Below are 21,391 nucleotides of genomic sequence, written 5' to 3' on the forward strand. Positions count from 1 at the left end.
AGATCAAGTCCAGTGTGGCTTTGCCCAGCTGTGGCCTGAAATCTCCAAGGATGGATTGTTTTGTCTTAGAACTGTAAACAAACATTACTTTGGTCCTGTTAAGGATTTCCCTGAAGATAGGATTTGGTTCTCTGACCAATAAAATGGTGCCCAATACTGAAAGATGCAACACATTCATGAGAAAACTCTCCATTTCCTTTCAAATTATTTGCAAGCTTCAGGAGTAAAACTGAAGCCCAATGAAAAAGGAACGACTACGTTCTGTCCAGAGATACCCTTCCAAAAAGCCCAGAGCTGATACCTCAGTAGCTTTGAATTTTGTGTTCTCCAAGGTTTCCACCAATTCCACATTGTCCAACATGTTGCCTGTGGAAGTTGACAGTCCATGAAGGAGAGTGTCTTCCAGATTTTTCAGCAGGTTTTTATTTTCACTTGTCTCTTTGATGAGACGTTCTCTCTGTTCCTCCAATTCCCTCCTTTCAAAACCCGTAATGACACTGAGCAGCTGATCCTCCAGGCCCTTGAGTGTAACTACAGGTACAATACATGGACAGAGCACAGACTTTTGTTAGCACAGGACAGTTTTTATGCAACTTATTTAACCTCAGGGCTCTTACAAGACTACAGCAATGCAACAGAGTGATCTGGTTAATGACTGTGTATCTTGATTCCACCAAAGCATCCTGACCTGACCAGTACAGGAAGAGATTTTTACCTCAGTTGCAGATTAGAAGAGAGAAGTGAGAAGGACTTTCTATTAAATCAGATGCTGAATGTAAGGGAGAGTATGAATTTCTTAGTTTCATCAAGACAATGACCCAGGCCCTAAGTTTACACAACAGCATAATCCCTACTTTGTTATTATATACACACTTAAGCTTACCTGTATAATTGATAACAATAGCTCTGCCAAACACAGAGGGAGAATACTTTGGGTTTGCTAATTTGGTGTTCAGGTACATTTTAAAATTACTGTCATAGTCAACCTCTTTGTCCCCCAGCACAATGAATGCTCGCCCCTGTGCAACTTTGACATTCTTCTCTAAGACATTGTCTATCACAGGGTCGATGTATTCATCAACACTGTGCACCAGGAAAGGGGTTCCATACTTTATGGCCTGTTCTAGTTGTTTCAGGAAATCTGGGTCATTAAAGGAAGCCATCTGCAAGAGAACAATGGGAAAACATGAAAGGAGAACTGATATTCAATTTGCTGAACATTATTATTTTGCAGTAGCTGCCAACATTAATGATTGTTCTTTGCTGCTTTTTGTCTTTCCTCTCACAGATGATATGAAGTGCATTTGCACAAAACAGTAAAGGTGCTTTTTTCTGATTAGCTGAGAACAATTTCCATTTAGAAATTACCCTTTAAAGTTCTAGCTGTGCCTCTAAGTGTGTTAGACTCTTTCTGCATGTGCAGACAGGCTGAGAGAGCTGGGGTTGTTCATCCTGGAACAGAGAAGGCTCCAAGGAGACTTTTAGCACCTTCCAAAACCTAATGGGGCTCCAAGAGAGAGGGAAAGGGACTTTGGACAAGAACATTTAGCAACAAGACAAGGGGGAATAGCTTCAGACTGAAGGAGGTCAAGGTTAAATTACATATTAGGAAGGAATCCTTCCCTGTGAGGGTGGTGAGGCCCTGGAACAGGTTTCCAGAGAAGCTGTGGCTGCCCAGTCCCTGGCAGTATTCAAAGCCAGGTTGGATAGAGCTTGGAGCACCCTGGGATAGTGGAAGGTGTCCCTGCCCATGGCCAGGAGTGGAACTAGAATGTCCTTCCCAATCCAAACCATTCAATAATTCTGTGCTATATAACTGGTTCCCCATTCAAGGTGACAGATATTTATGCAGCTTTGAAAACGATCAGTAATGAGGCAAAGCAATCTTCCATCTTTACCTTCAGGTTATTTTTTTCTTCCTTCTTCTTAATCCAATGTAATGCCTGCTGCTGTGGGTCAATACAGAGTGGGAAGCGGCTGGAATACGTTGTCAGGATGCCATTCTGGACAGACAGCTCATCTGGGGGCAATCCTTCAGAAACCCACCTGGGAACAGAATGGACCAAACACCAGCCTGGGATGAAAACTCAGTGGGAGAGCAGCACATTTCATTTGTCAGCAAAATGATGCAACTCACTGAGCACACAATCAGACACACACAGTGCATGTGGTTATGGGGACAGTGTCACAGCTCAGACTGACTCCTGTAACTGCACTACTCAAAGTACTGACTGGTGCCCTAGGTGAGCAATCCTGTGGTAGTTGACACATGGGTTCCCTGAGCTTAATACCAAACCCACTGAAGTCAATGAAAAGACACCTGCTGGGTTATGGATACATATTTTATAGAGAATTCCTGAAAAACTTCCTAGAAATGGTATTACATGTGTTTAAGTTCAGTGAATGTCCCTGGAGTGTTAAGTACAACAGATTCTTCCAACAAATGGCCCCTGTTAATCAGGACATGAAAGTAAGATTCTCTCTCTGGTGTGGCTGTGCACCTCCACCCACAATGCCAATTCTGTGCCACAGATTGAGCTCCAGACTCCCACTTTATAAAGTCACATCCAGCAGTCCCTGGGTCTCCTGACTGGACGTACCTGCTAACCTCCACCTCATCGGTCAGGAGGCTTTCCAGCTTAAATGGTTGGCTGACAGGAATTTCTCGTGAGAAAATATCTTCCTGCCACACTTGATAGAGCATTTCATGACGGAACTCCCAGCTGAAGGCTCCCACATAGCACAGAAAGGCAGCAGCAAGTAAACAATCTCCAAGTAACTTCACCTTCCGTATTTCTAATTCCTTGAATTCCTCTGTCCACCTGAAATAATTATATGGGAGATTCTGTACCAGGAAGATGAGGTTTATGTGCAGGATTTCCTGCTACTTTAGATACAGGTTGAGACAGACCCCCAAATTTAGAATCAGTTTTCTCTTGCTATTATGAGGGTCACAGACACTGAGTTGATCTGAACTTTCATCCATTAATCTCAGTCATTTTCCAAGAGCTAATGGATATTAGCTCAGAACAGATAATAGCTCTTCTCAGAAATAAACACCATAGAAAGCAACATTTTCAAAAATGTCTCCACCTGACAGATTTTATCCCTGACACATGAACCTCTGATGTCAAAAATGATCCTCTTTGGATCTAGACTTACCTCTCATTCTCAGATTTCAAGCCAGCGATGAGCTTATCAGCAGCCTCTAATCTTCTCTGCATTATCTCTGCTTCTTCTTGTAACTTTTTATTTTCTTTTAATGTCTGGTCTAATTTTTCCCCCAAAGCTTTAAGCTCCTCCTGAATGGCAGCCAGCTCTGCCTGTATCCTTTCCAGTTCCCGCTTACTTAATTCATAGTTCCGCTCCAGCCTGGCCACCTAGAGTGCATTTTTGAAGGAAACATAAGATTTTCAGAGGACAGAAGGATTTTAGAGATAAGTAGTAAGTTCTCACATTTCTTTTGGTTGTATTATATTTTTCAAATTGTTCTGGTAATAAACAGTGCAAGCCAAAATAACTGACACTGTCACTCTCCTCTCCCCATCCCAAACATGCATCATGATTGCAATTCTAAAGCAGAAAAATCTCCCAGTTCTGCACCCACAAGGAGTACGAAAGCACTGGAGGTCAGCAGGACTCTCATGCCCAAAAAGGGGAGGTTTGTCTGCTTAATAACAACAATATTAAGGCTCCAAAAATAGTCAGACACTTCATCTAGTGAATATACTTGCTCTTTAGTCAGTTGTATAAAATAACCTTTTCTTGATAAAATTTCACAGTGTCATCTGTTGGACATTAGATTTCCTTTGGCAATACAGCTGAATTTCCAGTCATCCTAGAAAAAGCTAATCAAAAGGTCTGTGTTTAAGGAACATGGATTTAGTGTACTACTGACCTCTGTTCTGTCCAAATGCCATGGGTTTTAAAGCTTGTTTTTAATAAACAGCTCTAACTGTGTTTTTCTAAGCACGTTAGATTACAAAATTCCAACTGAACATGTTCCTCCCTCATCCCACAAGCACTGGAATGGATGGCAACCCACAGCCCAGCATCCTGACACAACAAATACAGTGATTTATGACTGACAACCTGCCCCACTGCTACTACAGTAGCTGTTCTAAAAACCATTTTTAAGCACTTCAATAGGAAAAGTGGGCAGTCTATGAAATGGCCAAGTATTATCTTTTCCATCAGGATTATGTTTTGAACTTCTCTGAATTTGATTCCAACATATTTTACCTTTTCTTCCTTTGGCTTGACTGTTTTAACTACATCACAGTAGGTCACCACTGCTTCAGCAAACTTTAACATTCCCAGTCCTGCTCTGCTGATAACTTCCATTTCAGCCCAGGTAGTGTTAAGATTCTTTAAGAGAGCTAAATTGGCAAACACAAAAATATTGCAAGTGAGTTGAACAACTGTGCAAAAACCCTAAAAGAATAGTTTTTCCTATCAGCAACACCAACCAGTGCTGTGACAGACAATGGGAAATATTTGTCAGAATATTAAAGAGACTCTGTTGGCTGTTCCCATTAACAAGATCCTATATTCACTGCAATACCCAGAACAGGAATTCACCTCTCATGGCTTTCACATTGCTCCATGGAATTTCCCTAAAATCTGTCGTCAACAGAAGTCGCAGGAAATTTGTGTCAGCCATCATTGCTTTGGCATTCTTCCAGTTTTGTTCTTTGTAACCTCTCATTATAAGAATACAGTCCAGAACAACCTGCACCTGCTTCGGGGGTGTTGCAAAGGACCTGGAAAACAGGTGAAAGAGACAGTGGAAGAGAAAAAAGGAGACAAAGCACATGATGCCAGACATGGGCACTGCCTGGTAAGAGAGGCATTGCAATACAGGAGCTTGAACATAAGACAAGCCACAACAGTGAAATAAATAACCCAAATCAGAAAATAAATTATTAACTACTCAAAAGCTCAGAACCAATTCCTGTATTCAGACAATTTGATCCATGAAATACTAAATTATTTCAACAGTGGAAAGCTTAAAACACTGAGCCTTGATATTCTTTCCTAGGGCAGTGAAGCAGCTGGAGAAAAATCCAGAGATCTGTGAGAGAAAGGAAACTCAAGTGTGGCAGGGAAGGGAGAGCCATTGCTATTTTGAGGACAACTATTTCAAGGAGAGCCAAAGACTGGATGTGCCTTTATATCAATCCTTAAAAAAAGATGTATTATCAAAACACGGGGAGGAGTAAATTAGGCAGGGAAATACATTTGCTATTAAGGTATCCCTGAAAAATAACTGTTATGTGTTCCTACTTACACAGGAAAAAAAGAGAGGAGGAATGAACAGGTTTGGACAGCCACTGTTCAGGAAAAAAACAGCAGTAGGTTCTGGTGTACCAAACACAGGCCAGAGAATGATGGAGTAAACAGCAAACAAAGGCCTGGAAGAACTGTCTTAAGGCAAAGGCATGGGCTAGGAATCAGGGCATCCTGTTGTGACCTCTGCACCCAGGCATCTGATGTCCTGACTTTCACAGGCAGGCAAGAAAGATGAGGCTAAGGCTCAGACCCAGCAAACAAGAGTCTCTCAGTGTATTTCCAAGAGTTTATGCTGCTGTACATACAAATGAGTCACCTGAGTTCAGTAACTTCAGCCTTGTCAAGCTTTTCAACCTCCCGTTTGGCAGCTTCCATGATAGGCTTGATTTGATCCAGTGCTGCCTCAGCCTCTGCCTTCTCCACAGCAATGATCTCATTCTGCTCCTGTATCTCTATAGCTTTCTCTTCACCCATTTTTTTCTTCTCCTCAGCTAGTAATTGCAAAGGCAGGGCCATAAATGAATCATTCAAGTTTGTACACAGAACATATAGTAATACACTAATAGAGATTTACTCTTTGCTGATCAGAAATTACCATAAATCAGAACCTTGTTTCCAGCTTGCCTCTGGTTACAGCTACATCACCAGGTGAGGAACAGTTAGTGTTCCACACAACAGCATGCACAATCTCTTTTCCTCCATGTTTCCCTCTAATACTGAATGCCTGAATCAGAAGTTGCCTTTCTTGCTACTGCCTTTCCCACATTATGCCCTACACCTTGGAAAGGGAAGAACAAGGGCAGGCAAACGTTGTGTAAAGTACTGTGGGCCAAATGTGGAGCAAAGATGGCAATCTGGGCAAAGCAGGGGACCTGCTCTTCTGGCATGGCATGGGAGCAGCACACAGAACAAGAGGGATACCTCGAGAAGCAGCTGGAGCTCTTCAAGGGCCTCCCAACCCAGCCTAACACAGATGATGTGAGCCCTGCTTAGCCTGTGGGACACTTCACTAATTGTAAACTACCCACCTATTTCTGTGTTTAATTTAATGTCTCTTAACAAAGCCTCACAAGCAGCTGTTTTTTCTGTTAGTATAATCTTCTGCTCAGCAAGTTTCACGTTCAGCTCAGCCAGCTGCACAGCAGCTTCCTTCAGTTTAACCAAGCCCCCATCCAGCCGTTTACATTGTGCTAGGTAGGAAAAAAAAAGGGAGAAATGTCAGTGATTCATTGGTTGTGTTCCAGCACACAACAACAGACAACCTCACAAAGAGAAAATATCCTTAGAGGTGCACTGAGAGATTTTCCTTTCCTGAGCCTGCCAGCCAAAATGCTGTTAAAGTCACTTGAGCTGACACAGGGGCCCCGTGCCACAACATATTTGCCACATTACACTGTTTGTGTTTTATCCTCTGCACATATTTCAGTGCCCCTGAGGTATGAATAAGAACTGCTGCTTGAGGAAGAAAGTCAAACCCTGAGTGAAGCCATGCTGGTATTAGATTTCAGCATGACTCTTCCCCAAGCAGAGGAGTGTCTGGTTTGGAGATTCTGGCTCATGTTCATTCACAAAAGGATTTGAGGAGAGCCCATTGTTTGACAGAGTCTGAACATTCATGTGTGGCCAGGATTTTGGGTCAATGTCAAAACACAGCCCCACAGCTGTGTGCCAGCACAGCATTTGAGATAGTACTAACACAGCTTTTGCATATTCTGGGTAATATGTGGGATTCTCACCAGAACTTTTGTTTTAAAAATATTTAAATCACTTATTAAAAAGGAGCAAACATCTACATAGCCTTACCTAAAATGAACTCATTTTTCTCATCCAGCAGCTTTGCATAGGTATTGAGAAAATCAAGATAATTTTTTGGTGTGACATGATTTCTACGTCTCAGTTTCTCCAGAAATTTCTTGCTGAAATCCCCTACAGATTCATGCACCATGACTATGTGGTCAATCACTGACTGGAAGCTCTCTGGTGGGATGCGTGGGTTTTTTGCTAAAATTGGGCAGAAGAAATAAAAAGTTTCAAATATTTGTGCCTTTTTTCAGAATACACCAATTGCCATCTCTCTTATGTACATCTAAACCAGGCACAAAACAAGTCTGTTTTCTGGGGCAAAAAGCAAGGCCAAAGGGGACCTCCTGGTAGTCAGCCCACATTGTCTGCAGACTTTGGAACTTGAATTTTATCAATTTTAAAAATCTATTTGATTAAGAAACTACCATCCAGTGACATTTTTGACCGAGTTTTTGCATTACCCACTTAGACTCAAAGTAACAACACAATGGGAAATGCAACTGTGAAATGTACAATAATTGCAAAGTAAAGAATATATTTCTTAGGCTATGCCAAGGACTAATGGGTTGAAATACTGACATGTTACATACCCAGAAAGGACTGAGCAACTGCACACAAGGCCTGGGCAGGCCAGGGCAAGAACCAGTCAATACCAGTGTTGTTGACAAGACCTTAAAATAAAGCACAGTGTTACCTGAAAAATTCCTTTGTAAAATTAACCCCTAATCAGATAGGCAATCCTCTAATTAACTTTATTTACACCAAGAATTTGCAAATTAGTCTTGACTCTTTCTTAGTAACAGAATTTACCACAAAGTCCATACTTTGATTTTGGCAGTAAATAATGAGCTTTGCCCCTGTGTCCTGCTAACCCCACAGGACCATTCCTTAGGCTCTACAGAACACAGTCAAGAGCTGCAATAAGGTTTTGTAGGGCCTGGTTTAGCATTCCCACCTGGACCCATCTTTCATGAGTCTCTCCTGTTTCCCAGGACTCCTTTCAGCCACCTGCAGGATCTGCCAAGCTTTGGACACAAAAGATTTCTCTTCCCACCATCCTAGTTTCATGACCTAACACCACACTTTCTGCTGTAAACTACAGAAAAGAGGCTGCAGACAAAGGCTGTGTATTTCCAGTTCAGTGAGGATGACCAATTGATTTCTAGCTCTTCAGCTGGAAAATGAACCGATGTGATAAATGCTAATCAATATTGGTCACTGATATGTGGTAATTAACTGGAAAAAAAACATGCAATGCAAACCCTTAATCATGAAACCTACTCTGCTTAGTTTTAGCTGCCAGACTAAGTGCTCACTGGAGGTTTTTCTCTTGCCTGTAAATCTGTGTTTCACAGGGAAGGGACTAAGCAGTGTGTAAAACTGATACCTGGGAAATTCCTGCACCACGTTCTCAGGTCCTCCCCAACTGGGGACATTCCCAGGACAATGTGAAGGTTGCTTGCACATTTGCTTACAAAATACTGCCAGATACTCTCTTTAGCTGGGCCCATGCCAGCTTTAGCAGCTTCTTCTCCAATCTGAGTTAGTATGGAGTCTTTTTCATCATCTGCATAAAGGGCTGGCACCATTCCTGTAGCATAAGGACAGAAGAATGCTAGTGAGAACCACCAGTAAGAGGAAACCATATGGCTGGGGATAGGGCAGATGAGAAACCAATTTTAATCCTAGTTCTGCAAAAATGATTCTGAGTAGTTTTGAAGGAACCAATTCATCTCTCTATGCTTCTCCTCCTCCCCATAGTCCTCATGGAAAATAGGTCATACTTGGGATTTAGAGGAACAATTAATTAATTTTTCTTTGGGCTTCAGCAACATATACAAAATGTCACAGGACTTTGCAAAGAAAATCTTCATTAGTATCTGTGAACCATCAGCTTACATTTCTGTTCTCTCAATCTGGTGGCAAATCCTGCATAAGTAACCTAATGACAGACCAGGGACAAGGAAAACTAGAACAAGAAAAGGGGTACAATTAACTCATCTGTTCTCATATCAGACTGTGGAGGAACTTCTATAGAGAGGGTGGTCACACAGTGCCAGCTGCTACTCATTTCCAGCTGCTTCATTTGCTAGAAGATACCAAACTACATTTCAGGACATATACATGAATATACAAATGAACAGTTGCTGCAGTTCAGGTGAATGCTGTTTAAAAGCCAATTGGATAACAGGTGGGTTTGTGGCCAAATGCAGCTGAAGTTTCCCTCAGTCTTGGAAGAAATCAGGGACTCCTGCAGCATCATCACCAGCATGAATGAACCCAATAACCTCTCCAGAGACAAAAATGACTGTAAGAAGATTCCAGAAAGCCGTTATTAAGGCCGAGATCATTTCAGGTAGTACTGAAAAGTGTAACTAACTAAAGCAGCAGAGGACACAGGGTGAACCAGTATTAGCTGCATCAAGGGTACAGCTGAGATTATGAGTCACAAGCAGAGAGGCTGCCAGTGGCACCTGAAGTCAACATGTTGTTGATGAGTTCCAGGAAACTCTCTTCTGCCACATGGCCATCTGTAAACAAGAAGACCACTGACTTGTCATAAATACCCAGCTTCTCGTACAAACTTTTCAAATCTTCTCGGAAATTATTTTCTCCGTATCCTCGACTCAAGATGATCTCAAATACCTAAGGATGAAAACATACACTGAGAAGACACAGATGGAACCAAGACATGATGGTAACTCTGAATTTCACTTAGACTGAATCAAGGGGTTGGTTTGGCCCCAGTCATCAGTAAATGTTTAAGTATCAATAAAATCGTGCATTTGTACAACCCTGCAGGCTTGCATTATCAAAATTGTTTTGTGTTCATCCTCCTTTTTTGTTCTTTCCTTCCAAGCCTTTTTAAGTAAAGTGCCTCTGAGGGGAACATTTCCTCTCTGAAATAGTATCAATCACAACAAGGCTCCTCAAGCAGCACTGGAGTGCTGCTGTAACACATTTAAGCATCAACAGCAGTAGTTAGGGACAATTAGTTGTTCGTCACCAAACCCATCCTTGTTTTCCTTCCCCAGTGCCAAAACCCAGATTCAGGCACTGGCAGATCACACACAGTCACCATCTTGGACTTCATGGCAATCTCCTCACCTGGGGTTTCCCTCCACAGGGAAGAGCTGCCAGCCTGATCTTGTTGTCTTGATTGACTGACTCACTCCCACCCCCAGTTTAATCCCAACCACAGTTTTACTTTCCTTGTCTTTTTCCACAGTCAAGACACAGGGTCACTGACCTCACATCCAGCTGTGTGAGCAGCCAGTTTGGTCAGGGACTGCTTTCCTGAGCCTCCCACTCCGATGAGCAGGGCGTGCCCGCGGTCCATCCGGATGATGCGATGGATGCGGATTAAATGCTCCAGAGCATCATCAAAAAGAACCAGATTCATTTTAATATGGTACTCGTTGTAGTCATCCAAAATTTCCTTCAGAGAAAGATGAACAGAATGTTACTAGGAGACCAATAAAACATTAAGAAAATAGCCCGTTCAGCAGCATTATTCCTTTCCCATTCCTCAGGGAAAATGAACTATTGGAAAACACTGCTGACTCTGTAGCTGATCCTCAGTTTTCATCACTGCAAATCCCAAATGGGCATTGAAGCACATAAAGTTCTGTGTGCACACAGAAGAGAACAGATTTCCTGCAGCTTGAGGCAGGCTCCCGCCCGTTCCTCAGTCACAGTTCCCAGCTGATGCACTCTACCTTAAAGAGAGCTTTTGCTAATTCATAATCTTGGATATCTTCATAAATACGAGGTTCTGCCTCATTCAGTGCTGTTCTGAAATCTCCAAAAAGAATCGGATCCCTCATGACGTGCTCCAAGTGATCAGCGAAATGCTCTTCAACCAGGGTTTTTATATGGCCTTGTACCTTCATGGACATGAAATGAGTCAGGCAACACAACAAAGCATTTGATTGTGAATCCAGTAATACTTAAAAAGGTGATAATGCAGATTCTTGCCCAAACACTGATTTATTTCAAGGTGATACTTATGTCACTAGAAGATCCAAAGATTACACCCCCTTGTGTGTCCTATGTATGATATAAAATGATCTAATAGGCAGTTCAAGAATGGTTCAAGCCAGTTAACTGTGGAACATCAAAACAAAAAGGAAGAAGCCTGTTCAATAAAATACCTTCTCATATATTGGTGTAAACAGTATATTTATGAACTTCCCTTTTCAGCATTCATAGATGTCTCACCAGAAAGATCTCTCACAAAGTTTCAAAGTCTGCATTAATATTCTGCATTGTGAAAATTGAGCTGGAGATGTATCTTTGTACGTTAGAGGAGAAAGTTTTAACTAGAAAAATCTGAAGCCTCTTGGTCTACATCTTGTCATCTAAGCAGCTTCCAAAGCAAAGCAGGTTGCTTAGAGATGAGTAGACTTTATATCAATTTCTCTCCTAAATCTTAAGGTTTAAAATTTGCATTGTTCTCTTTTGTGTTTAAAGATATAATTTGAAGCACTTTCCAATTTACATAACAGCCAAAACTAAATTCACTGTGTAAGAATTTGGCTTTTATCCTTTTTACTACTTGATTGTACAGCCACATTCTGCTACAACCCTTCCTGAAGGAAAATACTGACTTGAAGTGATTTCCTGAGTTTTCTCCTATGCTTCTTTCACACTCTGTCAGCTGTACTTCTGCCAATCAATTTTCCTGGACAGGCAAACCAAGTGATACTTTCCATTCCTTCAGCAGATCTGCTTTCTTAGTCTGCCCACATTGTTTTAGGAAAAAGTCTTCCATGGGCCATGTTTTAAATTAATGAGCAACATATTGCTAACACCAATCTGCAGTCAGACAGCAAGACCTGAGTCCAATGCTTGGTAGTGTTGCTGTTGCAAATTAATTGCCTTAATAATAGTCAGTGACTACTAAAAAACTGAAAGAAATTACTCACCAATTCTTTGTCTGCTTCATTAATCAGCCTGTCATGGAAAACCCTCAGGCACTCATTTCTCCAAACTCTCACCATCTGGGTCACTGTGTGAAACCTGAAATAACATCAAAATATCAGTCTGCACCAAATGAGCTGACACGATTCCTAAGGCCATATGGTTAATAACAAGGACCAAATTCTGGATTGACCCTTTCACTCTTTATGATTTAGTTCTTTTGCATTTTTACCTCTGGTATCTTATTTAAGAAAGACTAATGCTTCAGTGTTTGGCATAGAGATTAAGGTCACAATTTAGGATGTTCTATTTCTCATTGTGTTTGGCATAGAGATTAAGGTCACAAATTTAGGATGTTCTATTTCTCATTGTGGTTTAATGAAAAGTGGCCAAATGTGACTGATTTCCTGTACCAAATTACCTCAATTTCATTCAGATTCACCAAAAAAAAATAGGTGTGGAACCACTAATGACAATTTTTCTACTCTTACCTTTCTGCATCTGTAAGAACAAGTCCATTATAGACCCTGGAAAGATCTCGCAGGTTAAAAATGTAGTGGAATTTGGAAGGAGTAGGCGGCAGGTCAGTAACAATCCTTTTATAAAGTTCCAAAGTACACTGAGTGATCTTGTCAGAGATGGCTGATATGGACTCATTAAAGTTCTGCAAACATGAGAAAGAAAAGGTGTTTTCATGAGACTGCCCAGACAGAATTCAATGCTGTTAAACATAATCTGCTTTCCAGCTTTTAATCCTGTTTGGGTCAACAATTCTCTGTAGTATGAATATTCTGCAATTAAATGTTTAGGGCAGGCTCTGTCTTCACTCTGGAACCTTCTGAGTGTACAAGATAACATCAAACTCAGTGACTGGAATTCCTACAAGATTTCTATAGCAGAATAATTAAACTGCTCTTTTCTTATTTAATGTTGCAGGTACCTTGCCAGTAATGCAGTCTGTTGCATTATATTACATTTTTCACACTCATTCCAGAAAGAATTTTCAGATCTTTGTGTATTTGCCTAAAGGAACTGTAACCAAGTCATTCACACATTTCAACAAAAGAAAAGCCCCAGGTTTATAAATTATATGCTAGCTTGAATGTTTACATATTACACAAGAACTTATCTAAACAATGTAAAATCCACTGAGAAAGAGAAGGGGAAAGAAAAGGTTTGTGTGAGATTCTAGGTACAAAAAAAAAAAAAAAAAGGTAACAAAGATTTCAGGTCTTGCAACAACGTAGAAATAAATGCCTATTTAAAAATGATACACCTGTTGAGTAATCCTTTAAAAACAGTGAAATTACCGCAGTGTGGCCTTTCAGGATGGAGAAGTAGATCAAATTCAGTGATTGCTCAGAAGGAAAAGGGACGTTAAAAACACTGAAGAGTGAGGTGAATCGAGGGTCAACTTCATTCCGACCTCCTCCAGCTTTGCCCATGGCAGCAACAAAACCCAGGTCTCGAAGAAATTTAATGTTCATCTCTTTACCACGATCGTACATGAAACCTTTCTCTAGCAGCAGCTTCAGCAGGGCAATGGGTTGTTGTGTGCCATACTCATCAACCTGCAGGATACACAAGAGTCAGGACACATCAGAGCACAGTACATCACCTCATCAATTACTGCTTTCAGTGTGGGAATATTGGGTTCCATTCTCAGGAGAACATTACAGGGACTAAGGGACAATTTGTAAAGCTCTGGCACTGTTTGTGAACACTCATCCCAGTGTCTCCTCTGGGAAAAGTGCCTCTTCTCTGAGACAAATTAAATGCACACTGAACTTGTGATTGGAAGGATATCAGTACCACCCTAAATGTTTCTATAATACCTGGCAAAAATATTGACAGCTTACCCTTGGCATATTCATATCATCCATGAACACAAGGAGACGTTTTCCCATGGGAGGGCCAAAACTGTCCTTAGTTCGTTTTTCTACGTTTGTCTCCAGGTTTCTCTGAATGTCCATGGATGTTGTACGAGAAGAGAAGTTAATTACCAGCACCAGCTGCAAACAGGAGATGATAAGAATGGATTCTAACCTGTTTTGCTGGGGTTTTTTTCAATCAGAGTATTCAAAAATATTTTTTATATTAGCTGTCAGACATACAGGAAATGCTGCTCAGGTCCACTACTCACTTGAATTACATGTGACAAAGAAAAGTAAGCCTGCCCATAGCACTTTGACAATATATTTTTACTTTATATAATTGAGTCTGTACAAGGTAAAAGAGGACAAAACATCTTTGATCTGGAAGGATTTTCAAATCAGCCACACACTTTGGGTCTGGAGGTTGCAGTCACATTACCCTAGTCAATATTGCAACCCACAGACTCAGGCTTCACAATGCAAATTTTACACAAGGGCAAAGAATGAAAATGCAGCTTCAGAAACAGGGCAAAATGCCTCACACATACATTAAGGTCTTTGTCCAGATTGCTTAGGAAGTTCTGTGTAGTTGCTGTCTTAGATGTACCCGATTCACCTACAAGAACAACTGGACGTTTCACTTTTACCATCTGTCCCAGTAACCAAGCAGTGCGTGTGGTATCCACTGTGGGCACTGAAAAAGAGCAGGAACACAATCCCTGGCTAAATTAAAATGCACTACAGCTGGGGGATTTATATTTATAGAATAGTGCTGGAACACACTCTCAAGGTATTAACATGCACTTGCACAAAGACATAATCTGAATTATCAATTCACTAACAATGCTGAAAGAAAATTTTAATTGCTTAACCATCTCTTTTCAGTCTTTGTCATTGGGATCTTTTCTTCCATATATATAGACTAAAAAAAGAAGTTATCTTTCATATAGGAGGGCCATGGTTTGATTAAGCTCCATTTAATCCCCATTTCAAGGATATAATCAGGATTTATTTGGATCATAAGCATTTTCCCAGAACTCTACAGATATGAATTTTTTTCTACATGAATTGCCTGCATTTGGAGCAACTTCAGAGATCATAAATTTATCTCTCATGTCAAGGAGTTAACCTGTGCTTGCTGCAGTATCACTGTATATTAATGTGCCCGAATTTGTCTTTAACTATGAAAAGCACCATTAGGCAATGCTTCAAGTAACAACCAATAGCAGCCCTAAGAATGTAATGTTTATCTACTGAATACCTGAACCACAAGCTGATGTTTTCCTAGAATTTCTGGTAGAGCAAACTACCAGAAAGAGCAGAGTGAAGAGTGAATCTTCTGCTATTCCAGCTTTTAAAAGGCATTATTAGCTTCTAAATAAGCTTTATTGACTGAAAAGTGCTTTCATCCTTTCTTCGCTTTTTTACTACACAATGCTGTAAACACCAACTTTATGACTGCTAAATTACTATGAAAGAACTAAAGAAACTGATTTGTGCCATCACAAGAAACTGAACCTGAGCAGATGACCTTCAGCACAGAATAAGGATGTGTCATTTTAAGAGGCCATGCACTCAGTGGTGGCACATTATGAATTAAAAGCACATCATCACTCTATTTTATCTTATACTCACCTAGAATGTCAAGAAATTTCCTTTCAGGATCATGAATATACTCAGGAACAAGTTGCATCCAAGGTACCCACTTTTTTTGAGATACATCAAAATGGAAGTCATACAAAGTTGACAGCTGACCTGCAAACCATTAAGCAACTGCAAGGTTTTTAGGACACTGAAATATTTCCTAAGAAAACAATCTGATTGAGATGAAAATGAAGGGTAAGATTATAGACCAAGTTGGGCAACACTTTGTTCTATTTACAAGTCATTTAACCCACTAAGTAATAAACCAAAATTCTTCTACTCTAGCACCTTCATGAAAACTAACACTTTTCTATTACAGCGAGTGGCATTCAGATTAAATTATGACAAGATCTTACCTGGCAGCTCCCCTGGCTTAGCCAGCACGTCCTCACCCTGAACAATAGTCATGCAGGAAATACGTTTAACGTTTTCATCGAATTTAATTCTCCCAGCATCAAGAAGAGAAGCACCTAAGGAGCAATACAAAGCTTCCAAGAAAATACACTCCAGAACATCAGGATTTTCAGGCTGTTCAAGTAGAGCATCCAGCATCACAGTCAACTGCACGGTCTGTTGGAAAAAGGACAAATCTGTAAAGAAAATTGCCCTTTAGATGCATGAAAACTCTTAATAGTTTTCAGCTGATAGCTGGCCTTTTGCTCACACAGGTGGATCTACTGCTGTATGTGTTAAGTTCAGTAGAAGAGCATTGTTAGGTGGAGATTGGTTTGGTGTCTCTGTGTGCTCATCAGTAGGAAACTGGTATTTCAGCAGAGACTCTCCTGTTCTGTCTTTGGGAAGATTTTACTTTCCCCATCATTCCATTTTCTTCTTAGTTAAACATGTTCAATCTTTATTCTCTGTTTCTTACCATATTTAGATCTGTTTGAGGAATAATGGTCTTCAGCTTTCGTTCCTGTTTGCCATCCACAATTCCCTCTATAATCATATCAATAAGGTAAGGCACGTACTTTTGAAAGAGACGATCTAATTCCACTTTCTCTTCCTAAGGAACACAAAAAAGACAATAGTTCAGCTGGAAAGAAATATTTTGACAGCAGAGCTTCCCATCAATACCTGGCTGACCAGATATGATTGTTCTTGAAGGAATCAATTCTACCAAAGACTGTCTACACAGTTCAATACAAACACTGTGAACAAATGCAGAAATTCCCACCTCATTTTCTCTTCTTTTAACCCACTTTTGCCAGTAGGGCTCATATCTCAGATTTTTAGGATCTACAAAAACCATTCCACAGCGGGATACTGTGGCAGGAGATGCATACTGTAAGTCTCCAACCTATAAAGGAATCATACATGATAAAGGTAATCAGTAACTGCTTTTCAGGCTTTGAAGCCCCATCTGTATCTAACCCCTCCTGTGTATTAAATGGTACAATCATTTCTTACCTCAAACAGCAGAGCACAGTGTGCCTGAAGCCTAATCCTCTCCCCGTTTGCCAGGGTCAGTAACTTGTTGTCATCCATGACAGAATTCATGTTTTCAACCCACAGAGCATCCACATCTCCATCAAAGAGAATGTACCTGTGTACAAGAGCCATGGGGCACTGACTGATGTCTGATTTTCCTAACATATTTCTGAATTCAGAACTGTCAACAATGGTGTCATTGTCAGTCCAGGTATTTTGAAGTCTACCATTCATATTTTATAATTGCATAGTTTTACTGAGACTAGAAACTCACAGGAGACAGAAAGACTTCTGGACATTTTCTATTCATTTAGCATTTGTTTTTTTAAATAGTGCCATCTAATTTTTTTTTAATTGCTGTAAACCCCAGGATCTCAAAACCACCACTGTGATTCCTAGCTGCCTACCTTCGCTCTTTCTTGTCAGTGGGTCTGTTGATATCCCGAAAAATGTTTGACAGGACTCCATCTGTCCAGTCTCGTGAGACAGGGTCAAGGATCCCATACAGCTCAATCACACTCATAGCTTTAGGGTTCAGTGTGTAAAGCTTTGTCAATAATCCCAGCCTAAAGATACAGCAAAAAAAGCAATAGTAAAATGTCACACTATCATCTCATGTTAATCCAAGCAAATACTCTGGGCAGCTCTTGATTCTGTCATGGCTGGACAGGGCTGAGTAATACAGACTGTGCTATTTTACAGCCTGGTTCACATTCTACACTCACTTGTTTTGGGCCTGGCACAAGGTTTTAATAACAACTGTCTTGCCACCTCCAGTAGGTCCAACCACCATTGTAGTGTGACGAGTTAACATTGTCTCATACATCTGAACTACTTTATCCACCTGAAAAATAAACATGGATTCAGTAGATTACTGTCATAACTCTGTGGACAAGTTTAGGTCTATATCAGATAACTTTTCCTGGATCCACTCCAGGGTGCAACAATGCACCTACAACCTCACATTTGCTACAAAACCTCAAGCAATTAACATTTTTTATACCTGGACTGGCAGAACAACATAACCCCGTTCTTCCAGCACTTGTTCTACAGCATCATTAAGGTCAGGGTAGCGGACTCGAGGGCAATCCAGGCCAGGAAACAGGTCAGAGATTAGGCCAAGGAAGAGAGGTACATCTTCAAACACAAATTTAGGAAGATTCATATCTCGCAGAGCTCTCATTAGTACAACATCCTAGACAAAACATAGCAAAATCAATCTTTACCAAATACTTATCAGCTAAAATGAGGTACTTCAGGACTTTAAATCTTTAAAAACTATTGCTCAATTATTTCAGTGCAGCTTTTAGAATGTTTTTTTGTCATCAGTTCCTAGTGGAAACAACAGAGGTTATTTTATATGGATTAAGCATAACTAAGAATAATATACTGCCTTTTTCTACCATGTTATTCAAATGCCAAATGGCTGCAGTGGCCCACACCACAGCTTCCCTGAGCTGGAGCACTCACTGCTCAAAAACCAGTTTTGCTAGTAATCCAGAGATATTCATCTGGCTATTTACATCCTGGACTTAACAAGCAGGAAAATATCTCATTTTCCATAGATTTCCCTACTTTGACTGAAGTTCTATTGGCAGAAAGCACAAAGAAACTCAGTAAGAACAAAGGGAAATAATAAGACAAATAACACCAATGTTCCTATTTCCAAACCAGACAAACTACATCAGATGGAGAAACACATTACCTTTCTAATGAAAAAAAGATTATATGCCCAAGGTAACTAAGCAGCAAATCTACCTCATCGAGGTCTGCTGATCCTCTTTTCAATTCTCCAGCCATTACCAACACTGACTTAAGGGCCCGCAGTCCAAAATCATAGTGATGTTGTTTAGAAAGCTGTTCCCTTGCCAACTTGTACAGCACTGTCATCTTTTTGGCAAGGACCTGTTTGATATTTAAATTAAATGATCACAAATGTGGACATTGCTACTGGCCATGCAAACATGAGTGGGTACATGGGTATGGGTAACAATAGAATGTTCTTACCTTTGCTGTAAGGAAGCCTTCAGAAAACAGCATTATTTCACAGATCTGCTGAAGATCTGGTACAATAACAACCACAGGCCTGAAGAGAGCTTTTACAGACTCAGGGAGCTCAGTCCGACCAGCATAACCAGGATTCATTGTAATGAAAATGCCAATACGGCTGTCAAGGGAAATCTCCTGTCCTTCAAACTAAAGGCAGAAGAAAACATTAGAACAATGTGAATCAGGAACTAAAAAAAAAAAAAATACTATTTACTCAAAGAGAAAACCAATAATACTGGGGCACCCACTTAGGACAAAGTGCTAAAATTTTAGCATTAGAAAGTCATTGTGATACAAACAATGGGATGAATGCACTTTCTTTAAGATATTTTACAAGCCTCAAATTTTCTGTCTGACTTGTTTTAATTCCAATAAGCATCAGTAAATAAAGCCTCAGTAAATAAAGCCTCACAATCCACATCAGGTTAAATTACGGCTGTTCCTCATTACTACTAGAATATTACCCCATTTACTTGCTATTATCCTATTAAGATCACTTTTATCTCACTTCACAAAGGAACCACCTAGCAAAGGATTAGGCAATCAGCAAGGATTTAACTTTCAAGCCGAAAGTACATACTCAGGAGTTTGAAATGTTCAGCACAAATAAAAAACAGAAGCACCAGCCCTTTGATCTAATGATGGGGTCTAACCCTGTATCTTGCTCTGAAAACCAAGATTAGCCTTCACAATTACTCCTCTTTTTTAAGGTTTACCTGAAATCTTTTCCACCCATTCATTAAAGCATTTCGGATCGTCTGAATCTGGGAAGAAATGACTGAAAGCACGGAAGCGTCGATGCGATTGAATTCATCAAAGCATCCCCATGCACCACACTGGGCGAGGCCTGAGAAAATTTTACCCATTGCCTAAAAGGAGCAACAAGAAAAACTTCTCAGCAGTGACTATATAAAACATTCAGCGTCAAAAAACTTTGGAACACGCTAAAATACTTAATGGTGGATAAACCTCTAATAATTACTTGCCAAGTGCAGATTGCCTATCATAAACTTAAACACATACCATACAGTCATTGCTCCCCTTCTTGAAAAGGCCCGAAATTCCTTCAGGAATTTATTCAAAATCGACACTTTTTACTAAATTTAATCATCAAACAGCGTGGTATCTCTAAGGGAGATACTTATGTAGAAGTTCAGAGTATGTCCTGATCCTGGGCACTGATAAAGAGCAGAAATTGGCATTTTATCAGAGAACACAGATCTTTAGCTCTTACTTTGAAGTCCATGCCTTCTCCACAGTTTGTCACTATGCACAACAAGCCCAGTGCTTTGGCCAGATCCTTGGTTGTTTCTGTCTTCCCTGTACCCGCTGGCCCTGCTGGTGCTCCTCCCAAAAACATCGACAGAGCCTTTGAAGACAAACCAAAAAGCAAAGCACAGCTCGAATTAGATTTATGCTAGGCTGGTAACAAAACCACAAATGAATCCTTGGGTACAAAAAACTTTAAACTTTGTGAACGCCTTCTACATTGTCTTTGCAGCAATGAGGTGAGAAGGATGTCACAACTGATTTCAAACACCTTAGCGTTCACACTGGGACGCAGCAGGCAGAGGCAATAAAACCAGGATGTGCCTAAGTACAACAGGGGCTTGTTAGCACAATGTCCTTGAGGGTGCACCTGTGTGAGGGTGAGGTAGATGCGGTCGGTGAGCGGGGTGATGACGAGCCGCCCGTTGAGCCCCATGTACTCGTAGCCGTAGCAGAAGGCGCCGGTGCACTGCCGCACCATCAGCTCGTCCGGCTCGCGCTCCCAGTAAAACCGCAGCTGGCTCTCCCACTCGAACTCCTGAGCCTGCAGAATGCTGCACACAGAGCTCACGTGAGCCAAAAGGAGGGCAGTGCAACTCCCAGATCTGGTGTTTGCTGGAGGTGAGGTGGTGCTTACCTGTCTCTGACGAATATATCGATGATGTCTCTGGCGTGCACGTCGATGATGAGAACAGTGTTGTATTTTTTCCTGTCATTTTTGCTCAAGGGCGTCATAATGCGGGTAACCAGATCATCAATTTGCTTATGCATTTTTTTAGCATAAAATTTCATTGCCTGCTTTTCTCCCATTTTCACTTTCCGAAAGACATCCTCTACCTCCCAAGTCCACCACACTTGATTAGCAGCAAGCACCATCATGCCTTGGAAGAGCAACATCCAATCAACCCTAGGGAAAACACATACAGTGAGGGAGGCTGAGTTATTGTTTATTTTAAGTAGCTGATCAGGAAAGGAAAAAAAAACCCACAACAACAAAAAAGAGGTTTCTCCTGTACCTGCAACAGCTACAACACAAGCCAAACTTTTCAGAGATATACAGAATTCTATCAAAGTAACCTGGGGGATTTCAAAAGCCTAAGAAATAT

At 40.7% G+C, this 21,391-nt stretch overlaps 1 protein-coding gene across 1 annotated transcript in view; it reads right to left on the minus strand.

Annotated features, from left to right (window-relative positions):
- DNAH10 (dynein axonemal heavy chain 10) overlaps positions 1-21,391 on the minus strand; it is a 50,691-nt gene that overhangs the window by 10,476 nt on the left and 18,824 nt on the right. Inside the window, exons 26-59 of the mRNA XM_041410400.1 lie at positions 20,923-21,192; positions 20,656-20,839; positions 20,251-20,385; positions 19,733-19,885; positions 18,975-19,163; positions 18,726-18,872; positions 17,971-18,162; positions 17,693-17,811; positions 17,375-17,533; positions 16,947-17,082; positions 16,714-16,836; positions 16,408-16,542; positions 15,893-16,106; positions 15,528-15,647; positions 14,441-14,586; positions 13,878-14,030; positions 13,329-13,589; positions 12,510-12,682; positions 12,024-12,117; positions 10,815-10,982; positions 10,346-10,534; positions 9,570-9,741; positions 8,483-8,686; positions 7,686-7,766; positions 7,096-7,293; positions 6,321-6,482; positions 5,609-5,783; positions 4,582-4,763; positions 4,243-4,379; positions 3,163-3,380; positions 2,601-2,822; positions 1,899-2,046; positions 884-1,163; positions 302-531 (exon numbers count right to left, since the gene is read on the minus strand). Of these exons, the coding sequence (XP_041266334.1) occupies positions 302-531; positions 884-1,163; positions 1,899-2,046; positions 2,601-2,822; positions 3,163-3,380; positions 4,243-4,379; positions 4,582-4,763; positions 5,609-5,783; positions 6,321-6,482; positions 7,096-7,293; positions 7,686-7,766; positions 8,483-8,686; positions 9,570-9,741; positions 10,346-10,534; positions 10,815-10,982; positions 12,024-12,117; positions 12,510-12,682; positions 13,329-13,589; positions 13,878-14,030; positions 14,441-14,586; positions 15,528-15,647; positions 15,893-16,106; positions 16,408-16,542; positions 16,714-16,836; positions 16,947-17,082; positions 17,375-17,533; positions 17,693-17,811; positions 17,971-18,162; positions 18,726-18,872; positions 18,975-19,163; positions 19,733-19,885; positions 20,251-20,385; positions 20,656-20,839; positions 20,923-21,192 (5,869 nt within the window). The remainder of the gene's footprint in view (positions 1-301; positions 532-883; positions 1,164-1,898; positions 2,047-2,600; positions 2,823-3,162; positions 3,381-4,242; positions 4,380-4,581; positions 4,764-5,608; positions 5,784-6,320; positions 6,483-7,095; positions 7,294-7,685; positions 7,767-8,482; positions 8,687-9,569; positions 9,742-10,345; positions 10,535-10,814; positions 10,983-12,023; positions 12,118-12,509; positions 12,683-13,328; positions 13,590-13,877; positions 14,031-14,440; positions 14,587-15,527; positions 15,648-15,892; positions 16,107-16,407; positions 16,543-16,713; positions 16,837-16,946; positions 17,083-17,374; positions 17,534-17,692; positions 17,812-17,970; positions 18,163-18,725; positions 18,873-18,974; positions 19,164-19,732; positions 19,886-20,250; positions 20,386-20,655; positions 20,840-20,922; positions 21,193-21,391) is intronic.

The sequence above is a fragment of the Onychostruthus taczanowskii genome, unplaced genomic scaffold (genome assembly GCF_017590055.1).
Source record: "Onychostruthus taczanowskii isolate IOZ18803 unplaced genomic scaffold, ASM1759005v1 scaffold32, whole genome shotgun sequence".
Taxonomy (NCBI): domain Eukaryota; kingdom Metazoa; phylum Chordata; class Aves; order Passeriformes; family Passeridae; genus Onychostruthus; species Onychostruthus taczanowskii.